Source organism: Ambystoma mexicanum, chromosome 3q (assembly GCF_040938575.1).
Source record: "Ambystoma mexicanum isolate Mex_15411 chromosome 3q, UKY_AmexF1_1, whole genome shotgun sequence".
Classification (NCBI taxonomy): Eukaryota; Metazoa; Chordata; class Amphibia; order Caudata; family Ambystomatidae; genus Ambystoma; species Ambystoma mexicanum.
Window position 1 is genome coordinate 495,439,904 of NC_090926.1, and position 12,321 is coordinate 495,452,224.

At 47.0% G+C, this 12,321-nt stretch overlaps 1 protein-coding gene across 2 annotated transcripts in view; it reads left to right on the top strand.

Annotated features, from left to right (window-relative positions):
• Positions 1-12,015, top strand: part of MAT2B (methionine adenosyltransferase 2 non-catalytic beta subunit) — a 503,503-nt gene extending 491,488 nt beyond the window's left edge. For both annotated transcript variants that reach the window (XM_069654286.1, XM_069654287.1), the window contains exon 7: positions 10,161-12,015. In XM_069654286.1, coding sequence (XP_069510387.1) covers positions 10,161-10,331 — 171 coding nt within the window. In that variant the 3' untranslated portion in view covers positions 10,332-12,015. The remainder of the gene's footprint in view (positions 1-10,160) is intronic.
• Positions 12,016-12,321: the final 306 nt, after the last annotated feature.

The following is a 12,321-nucleotide window of genomic DNA, read 5'->3' on the forward strand; positions in this document are numbered from 1 at the left end:
AATTGGGGTGATGAGGGCAACAATTGGCCATTTTCTCAGCAGGATAACGACCATGGCCTGGTGGTTTCGGCACTTGCTGGGCATCATGGCTGCATGTGTGCTGGCTATCCCGCATACGACGCTCAGAATGAGGTGGATCCAGTTACTTCTAGCAGCCTTGTGGAACCAGGAGACTGACCCGCAGGCAGCAACAGTCCCCATCCTGGTGGATTTAATGTAGTGGAGGCAGGCAGACAATCTTTTGGTAGTCATGCCTTTTCTCCAGACCATGCCAGCATCGACGATCGCTACAGACTCCTCTCTGGAAGAGTGTGGGGCCCACCCTGGGCGACCACTATGTACATCGGCTGTGGTCAGTCGAGGACAATCTCCTCAAGTTGACTGCCATTCAGCTACCTCTTTGGGCGTTTCTCTCACTGGGCAAGGCGAGTGGTGTCTTCATTCAGACGGACAGCTCCACCTGTATGTATTACATCAATAGACAGGGGGACACCAGATCCCCAGCCCTGTGCATGCTGGCCATCCAGATCTGGGTGTGGGCAATAGGGCACAATATACACTTGTATGTGATCCACCTGCTGGTGGAGTTTAATCTGGAAGTGGACAGGCTCAGCAGACTGGGAGTGGACAACTACGAGAGGCAGTTATGCCTGCAGGTCCTGGCCAAGATCTTTCAGAAATGGGGCCATATAAGGGTAGACCGAGTTTCCACAGAGCACAACAAGGGGTGCCACCAGTTTGCTTCCTGGTTGGGCAGGGATTCACTGGGAGACACACACTACACCTGCAATGGGACTACCTGTGGGCATATGTGTTCCCTGCGACCCCCGCTGATGGTCCTCTGCAAGGCCAGGGAGGTGCTGGGTCTCAGGCTCATTTTGATCATTCCTCAGTGGCCAGCCAGACCATGGTACTCTTGAGCTTGTGAGGCTGACCTGTTCAGGGTCCCCATTCTCCTCCAGTCAAGGGACTTCCCCCTACCCACGCAGCAAGGGACGGCAGTGGTTCATCTGGCTGCAGAGAAACTAGCCCTAGCACCCTGGTTCCTGAAAACGTGACCCTGCAGTTGTTCCAAGAAAATGTACGGATTATACAAAAGGCAAGGAGTTACTCCACTAGGAGTCAGTACAAGAGCAAATGGACCAGGTTTTGTAACTGGGCAAGCAACAAAGGCAACACACTGGATCCTGTGATACCTTTCTCAGCACACCTAGCGGAATCAGGTGTGCAGGTCAGCACGTGCGGTACTTACCTGGCAGCCATAGGAGCATACAGGAACTCGGCCATATGTCTTACTCCTCATCCAACCCAGTAGTCAAGAGGCATCTTACTGGGTTAACAAGGTTGTACCCTCCTATCAAGCATCCGCACCTGGTTTTGGGATCTCAATGCGGTTCTGGGGGTGCTAGCGCATAAACCATTCGGGCCCATAGCGTCGGACATCAGATTGGTCACCATTAAGACTGCCCTCCTAGTGGGGCTTACATCAGCACGCAGGTGGCATCACAACTGTACACCACATTCCATTGTGACATGGTTGTGCTGCGCACTCACCCTTCGTTCTTGCCAAAGTTTTTTTTTGATAACACATTTTATTACATTTTGTGCAATAATACAACAATTTACTAACTACAACCGTAAAGGTTTGCATACAGGTGAAAGAGCAGTGCGGAAGGACATAATTGAGCAAATTGAAATGTAAGCAACCAGAGGGACACACACACTATAAGGAATATTGGCAGTGATTACAGCGAGCATATGCAAGTCCTGGTATTACTCCGGACGTCCCAAGGGTTGGCATTGGCACATACAGTCAAAACAGGGTTACATGATGGTATACAATAATCATAGTACGACAGTTTATAATGTCTGTTCCCATTTTCCCCAGATCTTGTCTGCTTTGCCTGGGCAGCCTCTAGCTTGATAGACTCGGTGTTCCATTAGGATGACAGTATCTACATCAGTTACCCAGTGGTCATATTTCGGGGTGTTTTCAGAGCCCCACAACTGCGCAATATTCCTTTTGGCAATTCCCGTGACGGTCGAGACAAGAAGTTTTTCAAAGCGTGACAGTTCCACTGTATTGTCAATGCCCAAGAGGAAGAGTTTAGGGTCTGTCGGGATTGAGCGACATAAGACTTTGGAGAGTCTTGCGGTGCATTTATGCCAGAAGCGTTGAATACGTGTGCACTGCCAGAGAATATGATAGAAGGTTCCCTCCTCCTGTTTGCAGCGTAGGCATCTGGGGTCAGACACTCTGTTCCAATTATACAGGGCTATTCGGGGGTAGTAAATCCTATGAAGTATCTTGAGTTGAACCAGTCTGATCCGAGCAGAGATTGCACATTCTCTAGGAAACATTAGAGTCCTAATCCAGTCTTCGGGTTCTATAGGGCCAATATCACTTTCCCATTTTGCCTTCAGAGACAGGAGTTCCTTCGTGGCAAATGAGGAAATGGCGTTGTACATGGTGGATGTGATTTTTTTTTTAGTTACACTGTCAATAACTATGTTCCTCTCTATGGGCGTGCATTCCGGCATATCTGCCAGTTGGGCTCTGTGCATTGTGAGTGCGTGCTGTAACTGTCCGTAGTGATAATGCTCAGACTCAGGGAGGTTGTGTGCTGCAACAAGCTCGGGAAACTGAATCAGTCGATCATTCACGATTATCTGCCGAATTAGCTGTATCCCGGCTGTAGCCCAGTTTGGCCACTTCGGAAGATTGTGTATGTTTGGGAGGTGGGCATTGTTCCAGATGGGCTGGACTGGGGTAATTTTATTGTCCCAGCCTAGGTGTTTGTGTACCTCTCTCCATATCCGGGCTATGTGCGATGCTATCGTGCATTCTGATGAGCAGGTCTGTTTACAATAAAGGCTTTCAATCGGGGACATCCCATGCCTCGCAGCTAGTTCAGCTCTTATATGAGGGGTTAGTGGGTCCCCGTGCAATATGTCGTTGACTGTTGCCATCTGTGTCGCCCAATAGTAGATCTGTTGGTTCGGAAGTCCTATACCTCCCTCCCAAACCGAGGGTTTTGAGGGCAATTCTCGGGCGTTTCCCACCCCATAGGAGTGTGCGTGTTGTGCCATCTATTCTGTGAAACTCTGCGGAGGGGATGTGAAGAGGGGCATTTTGGAGGACATATAGAAATCGGGGTAGGGCCAACATCTTGAAGAGTGCCGCTCTGCCTAGCAATGTCATTGGTAGTGTATGCCAGTGGGCTGCGTCCTGCTCATATCTTTTAACTAGCGGTTGGAGGTTTTGTTTTACATAGTTATATAATCTATTGGTGATTAGGATGCCCAAGTAACGAAACTGTGTGTTTTCAACCATGTATGGGGATCCTGTCGCCGGTATGCAGTCCACACCTTTTACCGGGAACAGCACAGATTTGGACCAGTTTACTTTTAGTCCGCTGAAGATTCCATATTCTATTAGAATTTGTGTGACCACAGAGCAGGATGTCGCTGGGTCGCCCAGATATACCAGGAGGTAGTCTGCATATAGGGATACTCTGTCTTCCCAGTTTGGCCCCCACCTGAAGCCAGACCATGTGGTAGAGTTCCTCAAGAGGACTGCTAGTGGCTCTATAATTAGCGCAAACACCATCGCGGACAGCGGGCAGCCCTGTCTGGTTCCCTTCCCTAAATTGAAAGTGCGCGATGACCACCCATTTACTTTAACTTCTGCAACTGGATTATTGTATAGGAGTTGTACCCATTTTATGAATGGTTCCCAGAAATGCATCCTACGCATTATGGCCCATAGTGCCTCCCAGTGGACTGAATCGAAAGCTTTTTCGAAGTCTACGGACAGTAGAGCTAGTGATTGCTGCAGGGTTGGTGCTCTCTCCAGCGCCAGATACAGTCTACGAATATTCATTCTGGTCGACCTCTGGGGCATAAAGCCGCATTGGTCCGGGTGGATTAATGACGTGATGACTTCTTGCAATCTATTGGCTAGTATTTTGGCTAGTACTTTGGCTTCACTATTGATGAGGGATATTGGACGATAGGAGGTACATTCCTCTGGGGGTTTCTTTTTTGGGAATCACTATAATGGTGGCTTTGCGGAGATCTGGTGGAAGCTCGCCTTGATTTAGGGAGTGCTCAAACATGGTGAGTAAGTGAGCTGGAATATCTAGATGATTTAGCTTTTTCCAGATGTCAAGAGGGAAGCCATTCGGGCCCGGAGTTTTGCCTGTCTGAAGTTGCGCAATGGCGGCCGATATTTCGTCTGTAGTTATTTTGCTGTCTAAAGTACTGGCTTGCTCTGTGGTGAGAGTTGGGAGGGCTATATCAGCTAGTAAGGCGCTATTTATGGCGTCGGCGGGGGGTTTATATAGGTCCTCATAGAATTCAGCAAAGCGGTCCGCAATCTCAGCATCGGTATGGACAAGGTTAGTGTTCAGAGTTCTAATGCACTTCACCTTCTGTTGTCCTTCATCACGCTTTTCTAGCCACGCAAGCATTCTGCCCGTTTTGTCTCCTGTTTCGTAAACACGCGCCTTCATGGCAGCATGCGCTTTTCGGGCGCAGTCTAGGCTAAGATTGTGCAACTTCCTCTGTGCCAATACCAAGTCTCTATTCGTCTCCGGAGTGTCTATGGTGATGTGCGCCATCTCCTTGGACATGACTTCACTTTCGATTTCGTTAATTTTCTCTCGATGCTCCTTCTTCTTGTGGGATGTCCAAGATATGATTGCTCCACGTAGGACCGGCTTGTACGCCTCCCATAATGTACTGGGATTATCAACTGAAGTTGCATTAAGTTCAAAGTAGTTGACAGTGGTTGTCTCCAGCATTTCTTGGAATTCCGGGAAGCCCAGGTAATAGTTCAGCCTCCACGAGGGGGGCGGTCGCGGTCTCTCCGTTTCCAGTTCTAGCAACAATGGGGAGTGGTCGGAAATTCCCTGTGGAAGGAAGGAAACATTGCTTATTTTATGACTGATTTGGTTTGGCAGGAAGAAGTAGTCTATTCGTGACATCGAAGCATGGGCTTCCGAATGGAAAGAGTATTGTCGGGACTCAGCATGTAGGGCCCTCCATGCGTCACATAGGCCTAGTGCTGACGCAAAGGAAGCCAGTTTGGTTGTGGTGAAGGGATTCCTGGCTCTTAGGTGTGTGCGGTCCAGGGTATTATCCATGACCTCGTTAAAGTCTCCCCCCCAACACCCAGGTATCTGCCGGTCTAGCTGCCATGATGGGGGAAATTTCATTTAGCAGGTCATTGAGGAGGGTTGGCGGGGAGTATACTGCCATGAGTGCTAGCGTTTGGTTCCACAGAGTTACTTGAATAAATACAAATCGGCCTCCTCTGTCTTGTATGGTATGGGTGATCGCTAGTGGAAGTCTTTTGTGAATTAGGATGAGGACTCCCCTCGCTCCCATGGAGAAGCCAGCATGTACCGCGGTGCGGTAGTTTGATCTTTGAAAGAATTTGCATTCATTTCCAGCTAAATGCATTTCGGTCAGAAGGGCTATATCTGGGGAATGTCTATTTAGATGTTGGAGAACCAGTCGTCTCTTGATGCTGGCACCAAGCCCGTTCACATTCCAAGCCAAAAGTTTGAGCTTTCTTTGGGACAGGGTGGTTTCAGCTGCCATTGACGTTTTGGGATTTATTTTCGCAGGTGTGTGCCCCCTGTTGCACACGCGGAGGTCCTATCGCGTTTGCTCCATTCCGCACGCTCTGCAGGTACCTGTATGCTAAACATTGAATAAAACCATAGAGTCCAACTCCTCCCTCCCCATACTCCATCCCCAACTGAAGCATCTGTCGTCCCAGTGTTAACTTCACAGCAATTTAACTGAATTCTACATCTGGTTGCCCTGAGTTTATTCGATTCTAGAGTACCAGTATGCCAGGTGGTGTGGCACAGAAAGAAACTCAGGGCAGGGAGGCGGAGCTCTGCTTTGCGTAGCTTCGGGTGCTCTTTCCGTTCGAGGGGGAGGGGGGCCACCCGTGGCCGCCAGCCAGTTTACTTTTGTTTCTATGTTCGTAACGTGCAGCATAGCGCATATGCGGCACTTTGGCAGTGGTCTGGATGACTGGAGTAGTGTCGTTATTTTTAAGCCTCTGCAATTTGTGGGTTCGCAATCTGTTGTTGTGGATCCATATCAGGTGGTCTCTCTGGATGTGGTCTGTTCCTTTCTCGTCTCCCCCTTCCCGCGGTGCTCCAGTCGCCGTCTATGTGCCTTTCAGCCCAACTCCACGCCTCTCTAGGATCCGTGAAGTGCAGCGAAGATTATCTTCTGTTTCGGAGATCCGCATCTCCGCTTCTCCTGTGCGTGAGGTCAGCTTCTGCAGGTCATGTCTTAGCAAGGATACATCTGCACCTATACTGTCCATCTTTTTCTCCATAGAGGTTCTTGAGCTGGTAATGGCACTCATGATGTCCTTGAGGGAGATGTTCTCCTCCATGCAGTCAGTGTCTTGTTGCGACGGTCTCTCCGGGGAACGAGACATTGGTGTGGACACGTATTGTTCGATCCTGCTTTGCGTGGAGGTCTTCCTGGGTTTCTCCTTCCCCATATCTGGTTTCCTGGTAGGGTGACTACGAAGATCCAGGTTGCTTCTGGAGGGCTATGCCAGGCGGAGGGCAGAGGAGCAAGAGTTGTTGGGGGGAGGGGGAAAGTTCCAGGTATGATCACCTTGCAACTTCAGGGCCGTGAGCCGTTGTGGTTGCCGCTTTAGTGTAACAGTGCGTCACAAGGATAGGAATGTTTCCATGCTGGTGGCCCTCGTACGGGTTTGCGAGGGGGATAGTCCCACTGTTATATCTGAGCTTGCCGTAGGTTAAGCAAGTCGCACACCGTGACGGTATGAGTGGTGCACCCAGCGCAGCTCGTATTGTTGAGAAGTTGCTCTTAGAGCGCACACTAGGAGGAGGATAGCAGTAGTGCGCGCTGGTCTGGGCCTAGAGGGCTATCGGCAACAGTTCGCCACAGGCGGTGGAGGGACCCAGGCGGCGTCCGTACAGTGTGATGGTTTCAATTCTCCATAGTGCGGCTAGATTGGCATAGTGTTGTTCGTTGTGGCTAACAATTATCTCAGCGGTGGTATCCCTCCGGGCTATGGGTTGTACTACTCCTGTGCTAGAGGTCGGAAACTTGGGCGTAGTACAGTGGATTCGCTTAGAGTGCAGTGAATGTTTGCATGTAGCCTGGGGATGGCGCCCGAGGGAGCCGACTACAGTCACTTGTCCCCCCGCTCCTTACCGCCAGTTGGGTCCACCACGATAGAGCCAGGGAAGTGGATAGAGTCCGCACACAGGGGACATCAGGCGCTCAGCGTCATGCAGGAGATTCGCGGTGGAATTGCCCCCCTCCGCTTGCCGCAACCTTAGGTGAGCCACGGGCCCGGCAGAGGTGGAAAGCAGCTGCTCCGTGCGGTCGCAGTCGTGGATGAATGATGGAGAGCCCTCGTGCCACCACCCCGCACGGGTGCACTGCCGGATAGGGAGGATCTTCGATCTCGGGGGAAGCATCGGGCGGGACGCGGGGAGCTCCAGCCAAGTAGGAAATGTCGCCGATGTCAGCACACGCGCCGCCGCTCGTAACTCCACGGGCGCTCCCCACTCTCCGGGCCGCCATGGGTCCACAGGGCGGGCACGTTAGTGGAACGCGGTACCCATCATGGGTCCGCGATGTGCGGCGGCCATTTTGTTGGTCATACGGCGTCTGGAGCCGCCGCCTGCAAAACGCTCCAAAGTGCATTTCTACGCACCAATTTCCTCCGGGATTTGACGTGAAGATGCGTTGTCGGTTCCCACAGCAGGGAGGTAGTTCAGGTGGACTCTTACGAACGAAGGAAAGGCAGGATTCTTTCAGGATTTAGCTGGCGGCGCGGGAGCAGTGCGGTCTCAAGTCTGCATCAGCCGCCTGCTGGCCACGCCTCCCCCGTTCTTGCCAAAGTTGGTCTCTTCCTTCCATCCTAATGAGGAGATCAGACTACCGACATTCTTTCCAAATCTGAAGTCGACGGCAGAAAAGGTCCTGCAATGTTTGGACGTGAGAAGACTGAGGTTCTGTCTGGATAGGGCTGCGGGATTTTGTAAATCGGATGCGCTATTTGTCACATTTGGTGGATCGAAACATGGCTGTTGGGCCTCCAAACCTTCTACAGCAAGGTGGATGGTAGCTGCCATCCAGGAGGCCTACAAACCTCAGAACTAGTGTTTACCAGCAAATCTTCATGCTCATGCGGTCAGGGCGAAGGCGACAGTGGCCTTCCAAAGGCATGTGCCCTGGCAGACTATCAACAAGGCGGCTACATAGGCTACCCCTTCCGCCTTCTGCAAGCACTATTGTCTATGGAGCAATGCATGCTTGGACGCAGCTTTCAGTGCTGAAGAATCTTCTCTTAAGTCTATAGACATCTCTCCTACCTAGGGCTGCTAATCGGTGACTACTGTACTTCTAGTCCATAGTCCCTTTTCCTCCACATGACCCTCCTTCCTCCCCTAATAAGAACATAGATCAATCTGGCCGACGATAAACGGAACTAAACTGAACTGAACTGAACTGAAGTGTAGCGTCGGAAGGCGGAGTCAAGGAAGTGCATACTCCTGGTACCACGCATCAGCGCGTAGCTACATTTCAAGGGGGAAGAACACACATCCACACCACACCCCCCCACACCACACCCCCCCACACACAACACACACACACACCACACACACGTTTCTGTCCCTAGCAAGGGACAGCCATGCATTATGGAGGAAACGGGAATATGGACTCGGAGTACATCAGTCAGTGTGGTGAGTAACTTAGAATTATTAGTAGTAACTTTAACTCCTTTTGCTTTCCTCCAATTTGCTTTTTTTATGTTTTTTTTAGTTTGATTGTCTTTTCCTGTCTGTCCCATCTAGCTTCTTGCCCATCTACTTTGTTTCTGTGCTCTCCTTCTCTATCGTATGGTAGCAGTGGATCATAAATAGGAATTCCAGACAAAATGCTGTGTTTCTGTTTCTCTTTTTTCATTGGTTAGTAGCAATGAATGAGACGGATAAGGTGTGGATGCTGAATGGTGAGATTGGACGTAACCTTCTCGTCTGTTAGCAGTAGTGACGTAGCAGATGAGGTGGATGATGTGCTGAAGCAGCAAAGTGATGATCAGATCAAATTAATCAGTGTATTCTGTTACTCTGGAGCTACTGCATTGGTCCGCATACCTCGATAAATGCTTTAATTTTTGGCTGATCTGGTTTCCAAATTCTGTGTAGTGTAGACCAGTTCTAGGTAAGGGCTCGGTTTGCTGTAGGATTCTGTTGACAATTTCAAGATATTCAACAAATTCATTGCGAAAAGTCTATTTGTTTCCATCCGTTGCAAACCTAACTATCTATATTTCAACTTTATTTTCCTATGTGAAAATTACCATAAAAAAGAAAGTTGGCATGATTTTTATAATTTGGCTAGACTAGCTGCTTGTCTGTACAAGATCTAACTTTGGAGATGAAAAAACAGATCTAAGGTCAGTGAGTGTGGTCTCTGGCATTCCACCACAAAAAGCTGGCACTCTATTGAGGTTCCCCACATTGACCTTCCCTACCTTACCACTGTGGAGGGCCCCTCATCCCTCAATTGCACTATGCGTTCCCAACTTCCACTGCAGCGATGGCACTCCACACCTCTGACAGTTCCCCGACGGTCCTGCCGCCCATCCCCTTTCCATTACCTCTTCCTCTCACCTGCTTACCGCCAGAGCTTCTGTGCCCATCCTGATGGCGATAATATGTGCTCTTTGTCGGCATTATCCAACCTGGAAACTAGGAACATATTTTGTTTTCCTGCATTCATTTTTATGTATTTTCTTTTAAACAATCAAAAATATTTATTTCTGTTTAAAAATGTTTTCAGATATTTCACACATGTGCAGAGATATTCAAGGTTTATTAATCGAACGAAAATATGCATGATTGACAATTGGAATTAAAAGTAACAAATTGATTACCTCTGTTGGTGCTTCTGTAACCAAGCTACCATTATGTAGATTATCCCTTCTTCCTTCCCTCCTACGTTATAGTTTGTTGTGCCACATCTACGTGTTTCTTGACTTTAAAGAGCGTATATTTTTAATTGCATGTGTGCATTTGAACATTAAACATCAAAAACATGATAAACAATGTATATTTATAACTGTTATTTCTTCTTAGTCAACAGACACACCCGTGACAACCATTCTTCGTCCACTGAATGCCAAACTTGCCTGCTCAAAGCTAGAAAGCCTGGGCATTGGCCAACACACTCCATTCCGAATCGGGATCAAAGAGTCACTCTGGCCTTTTCTAGTTGACAAGCGCTGGAGGCAGACTGTCTTCCACTAGTTTGTATTTGTTTCATGTTTGAATGGAAAAGTGTGAAATGTGTCGAAAATATTTTATCATAAGAAACTTTTATATAGATGTGAAAAATTATCTCTTTTTTGTTTTGTTTTATCAAATCAGGCGATGAGAGGGTTTTACAAGCGCAGATATGCTTGTGAGATGGTCTAACATTTGTTGGCATAATTTAAAAAAAGAAGAAGGGAATCTTCGTTCAATCACTTGTTCGATTTTAGGGAACACATTTCTTCTATAATGCTTGCTGCTCAATATTGATTTCACTTTGCATTTCAGTGAGCCGATTGCTCTAGCTGCACTCTATGCTCACGTGCAACAGATGTATAATGGTTCTAAATTTAACGCTATTTGAGAATATATATTAAATGTGTATATTGAGAGCTAGTTTACCTGTTTCAGAGTTGAGTTTCTGCAAGGTTGACAGCACAATTCTACTCTTGGGGACTTTATCCACCAAGGGAATATTATCACTTATTGTCTTTTTCCAGACCTTTACAGTGTTTTTTTTGTTTATTGAATTTGATTCTAGGTTTCTATATTTTTTTCCTTACATTCCCATGTTGTTTCCACACCCCTGACAACAGAACGTTGACAGGATTCGTCTTGACGAAGCAGTAACCATTGGGTAACTATGAATAATGCAAAAGTTACTTCTGAAATTTGAAGATTTATATGTAAAGACAAACAGGGAGAATTGCCTCCAGAAATGTCTTTTTTTTTAAGTGGGTGATTATTTCTTCTTTACTAGTTGAAGAGGTTTCACGGAGTGCCAAAATCCAAAGCTCTGGTCGCTTTTATATGGGCACTGACGTTTAGTATTGACTCTCAAAGTGTGCATTGAGATCAAATGCACTGTTTAAATCACTGATAAGGCATTTCTGCCCAGACGTGTGTCCCTTCCATGCAAACGCTTCCTTTTTCGTCAAAGTTCAACTATACTGTGTACTTTGCACCTTGATTCATGAGTGCAAGTCACTGCTACAAAAGTGAAATGTTTATGTTCGAAGTTAATACTGTTGGAAAGAAATGTCACTCTTTTGTTCTTGTAGTTCATGTTCCTGTGCTGTTTATCTGACCTCGGACCAAGAGCGATTTAAATAGAATTATGTGCACTGTTATTTTTGCAATTAATAATTATTCTCATAAAAATATTTTCAGATACTTTACATGATGCTGTGTATCTTGAAACCAGGACAGCTGGGCTTTGTAGCAATACTTTAAAAGCACAATTATTTGCCTTCCACAAGAAGAGGCTGTTAAAATGGAAGAATATACAATTGTTACTTTGCACAAGTCCAATATGTTTCACAGCTTTGCTTCATGTAAATATGTAGATCTTTGTAGTGAATGCAGGCATCGTAAAATTGAAAGGATATTTTTGTAAAGCGCATAATCAGAAAGTTTATTTACTGTCCACTGAATTGTTATGAAATATTATTCACAAGAAGTATATTGAAAGTATTGTTGGCTCTTCTGAGGAAGAGTGCAGTACAACTTGTCTAATCGTAAATCATATTTTGTAACAGTTTATTTGAATCTCGTAATCAAACAATTTGCAAATCATTGGCAATTTCCCCAGGTGACTTTATTTAGCCTAATTTATTCACGTGTCTCTAGTTTGCTTTGACTAAACATATTCTGGTCAAAATAAAGTGTATTTCTGAAATTATTTTGTTTATTTCTTTCAATAAATTATTGCTGACATACTGTTATTTCACTAATGTCATATTAAGCACTTTTTTGTGAATCATACTCGACAAACAATAGAAAATGTTTCATGTCAACCATGTATAAGACTGCCATCATAACCCCCTGTATTTCCACCTCAAACCCTGTGCCCATCCCTGATTCATCAGCCACTGCAGGTGGCTAGAGGTTCCTCTACAGCAGAATACCCTTCAGGAAGCCACTTGACAAGGCAGCCACATCTCCCTCAACCTTTCTGCTGCAGCTGCTGCCCAACCCCACTGGTTTT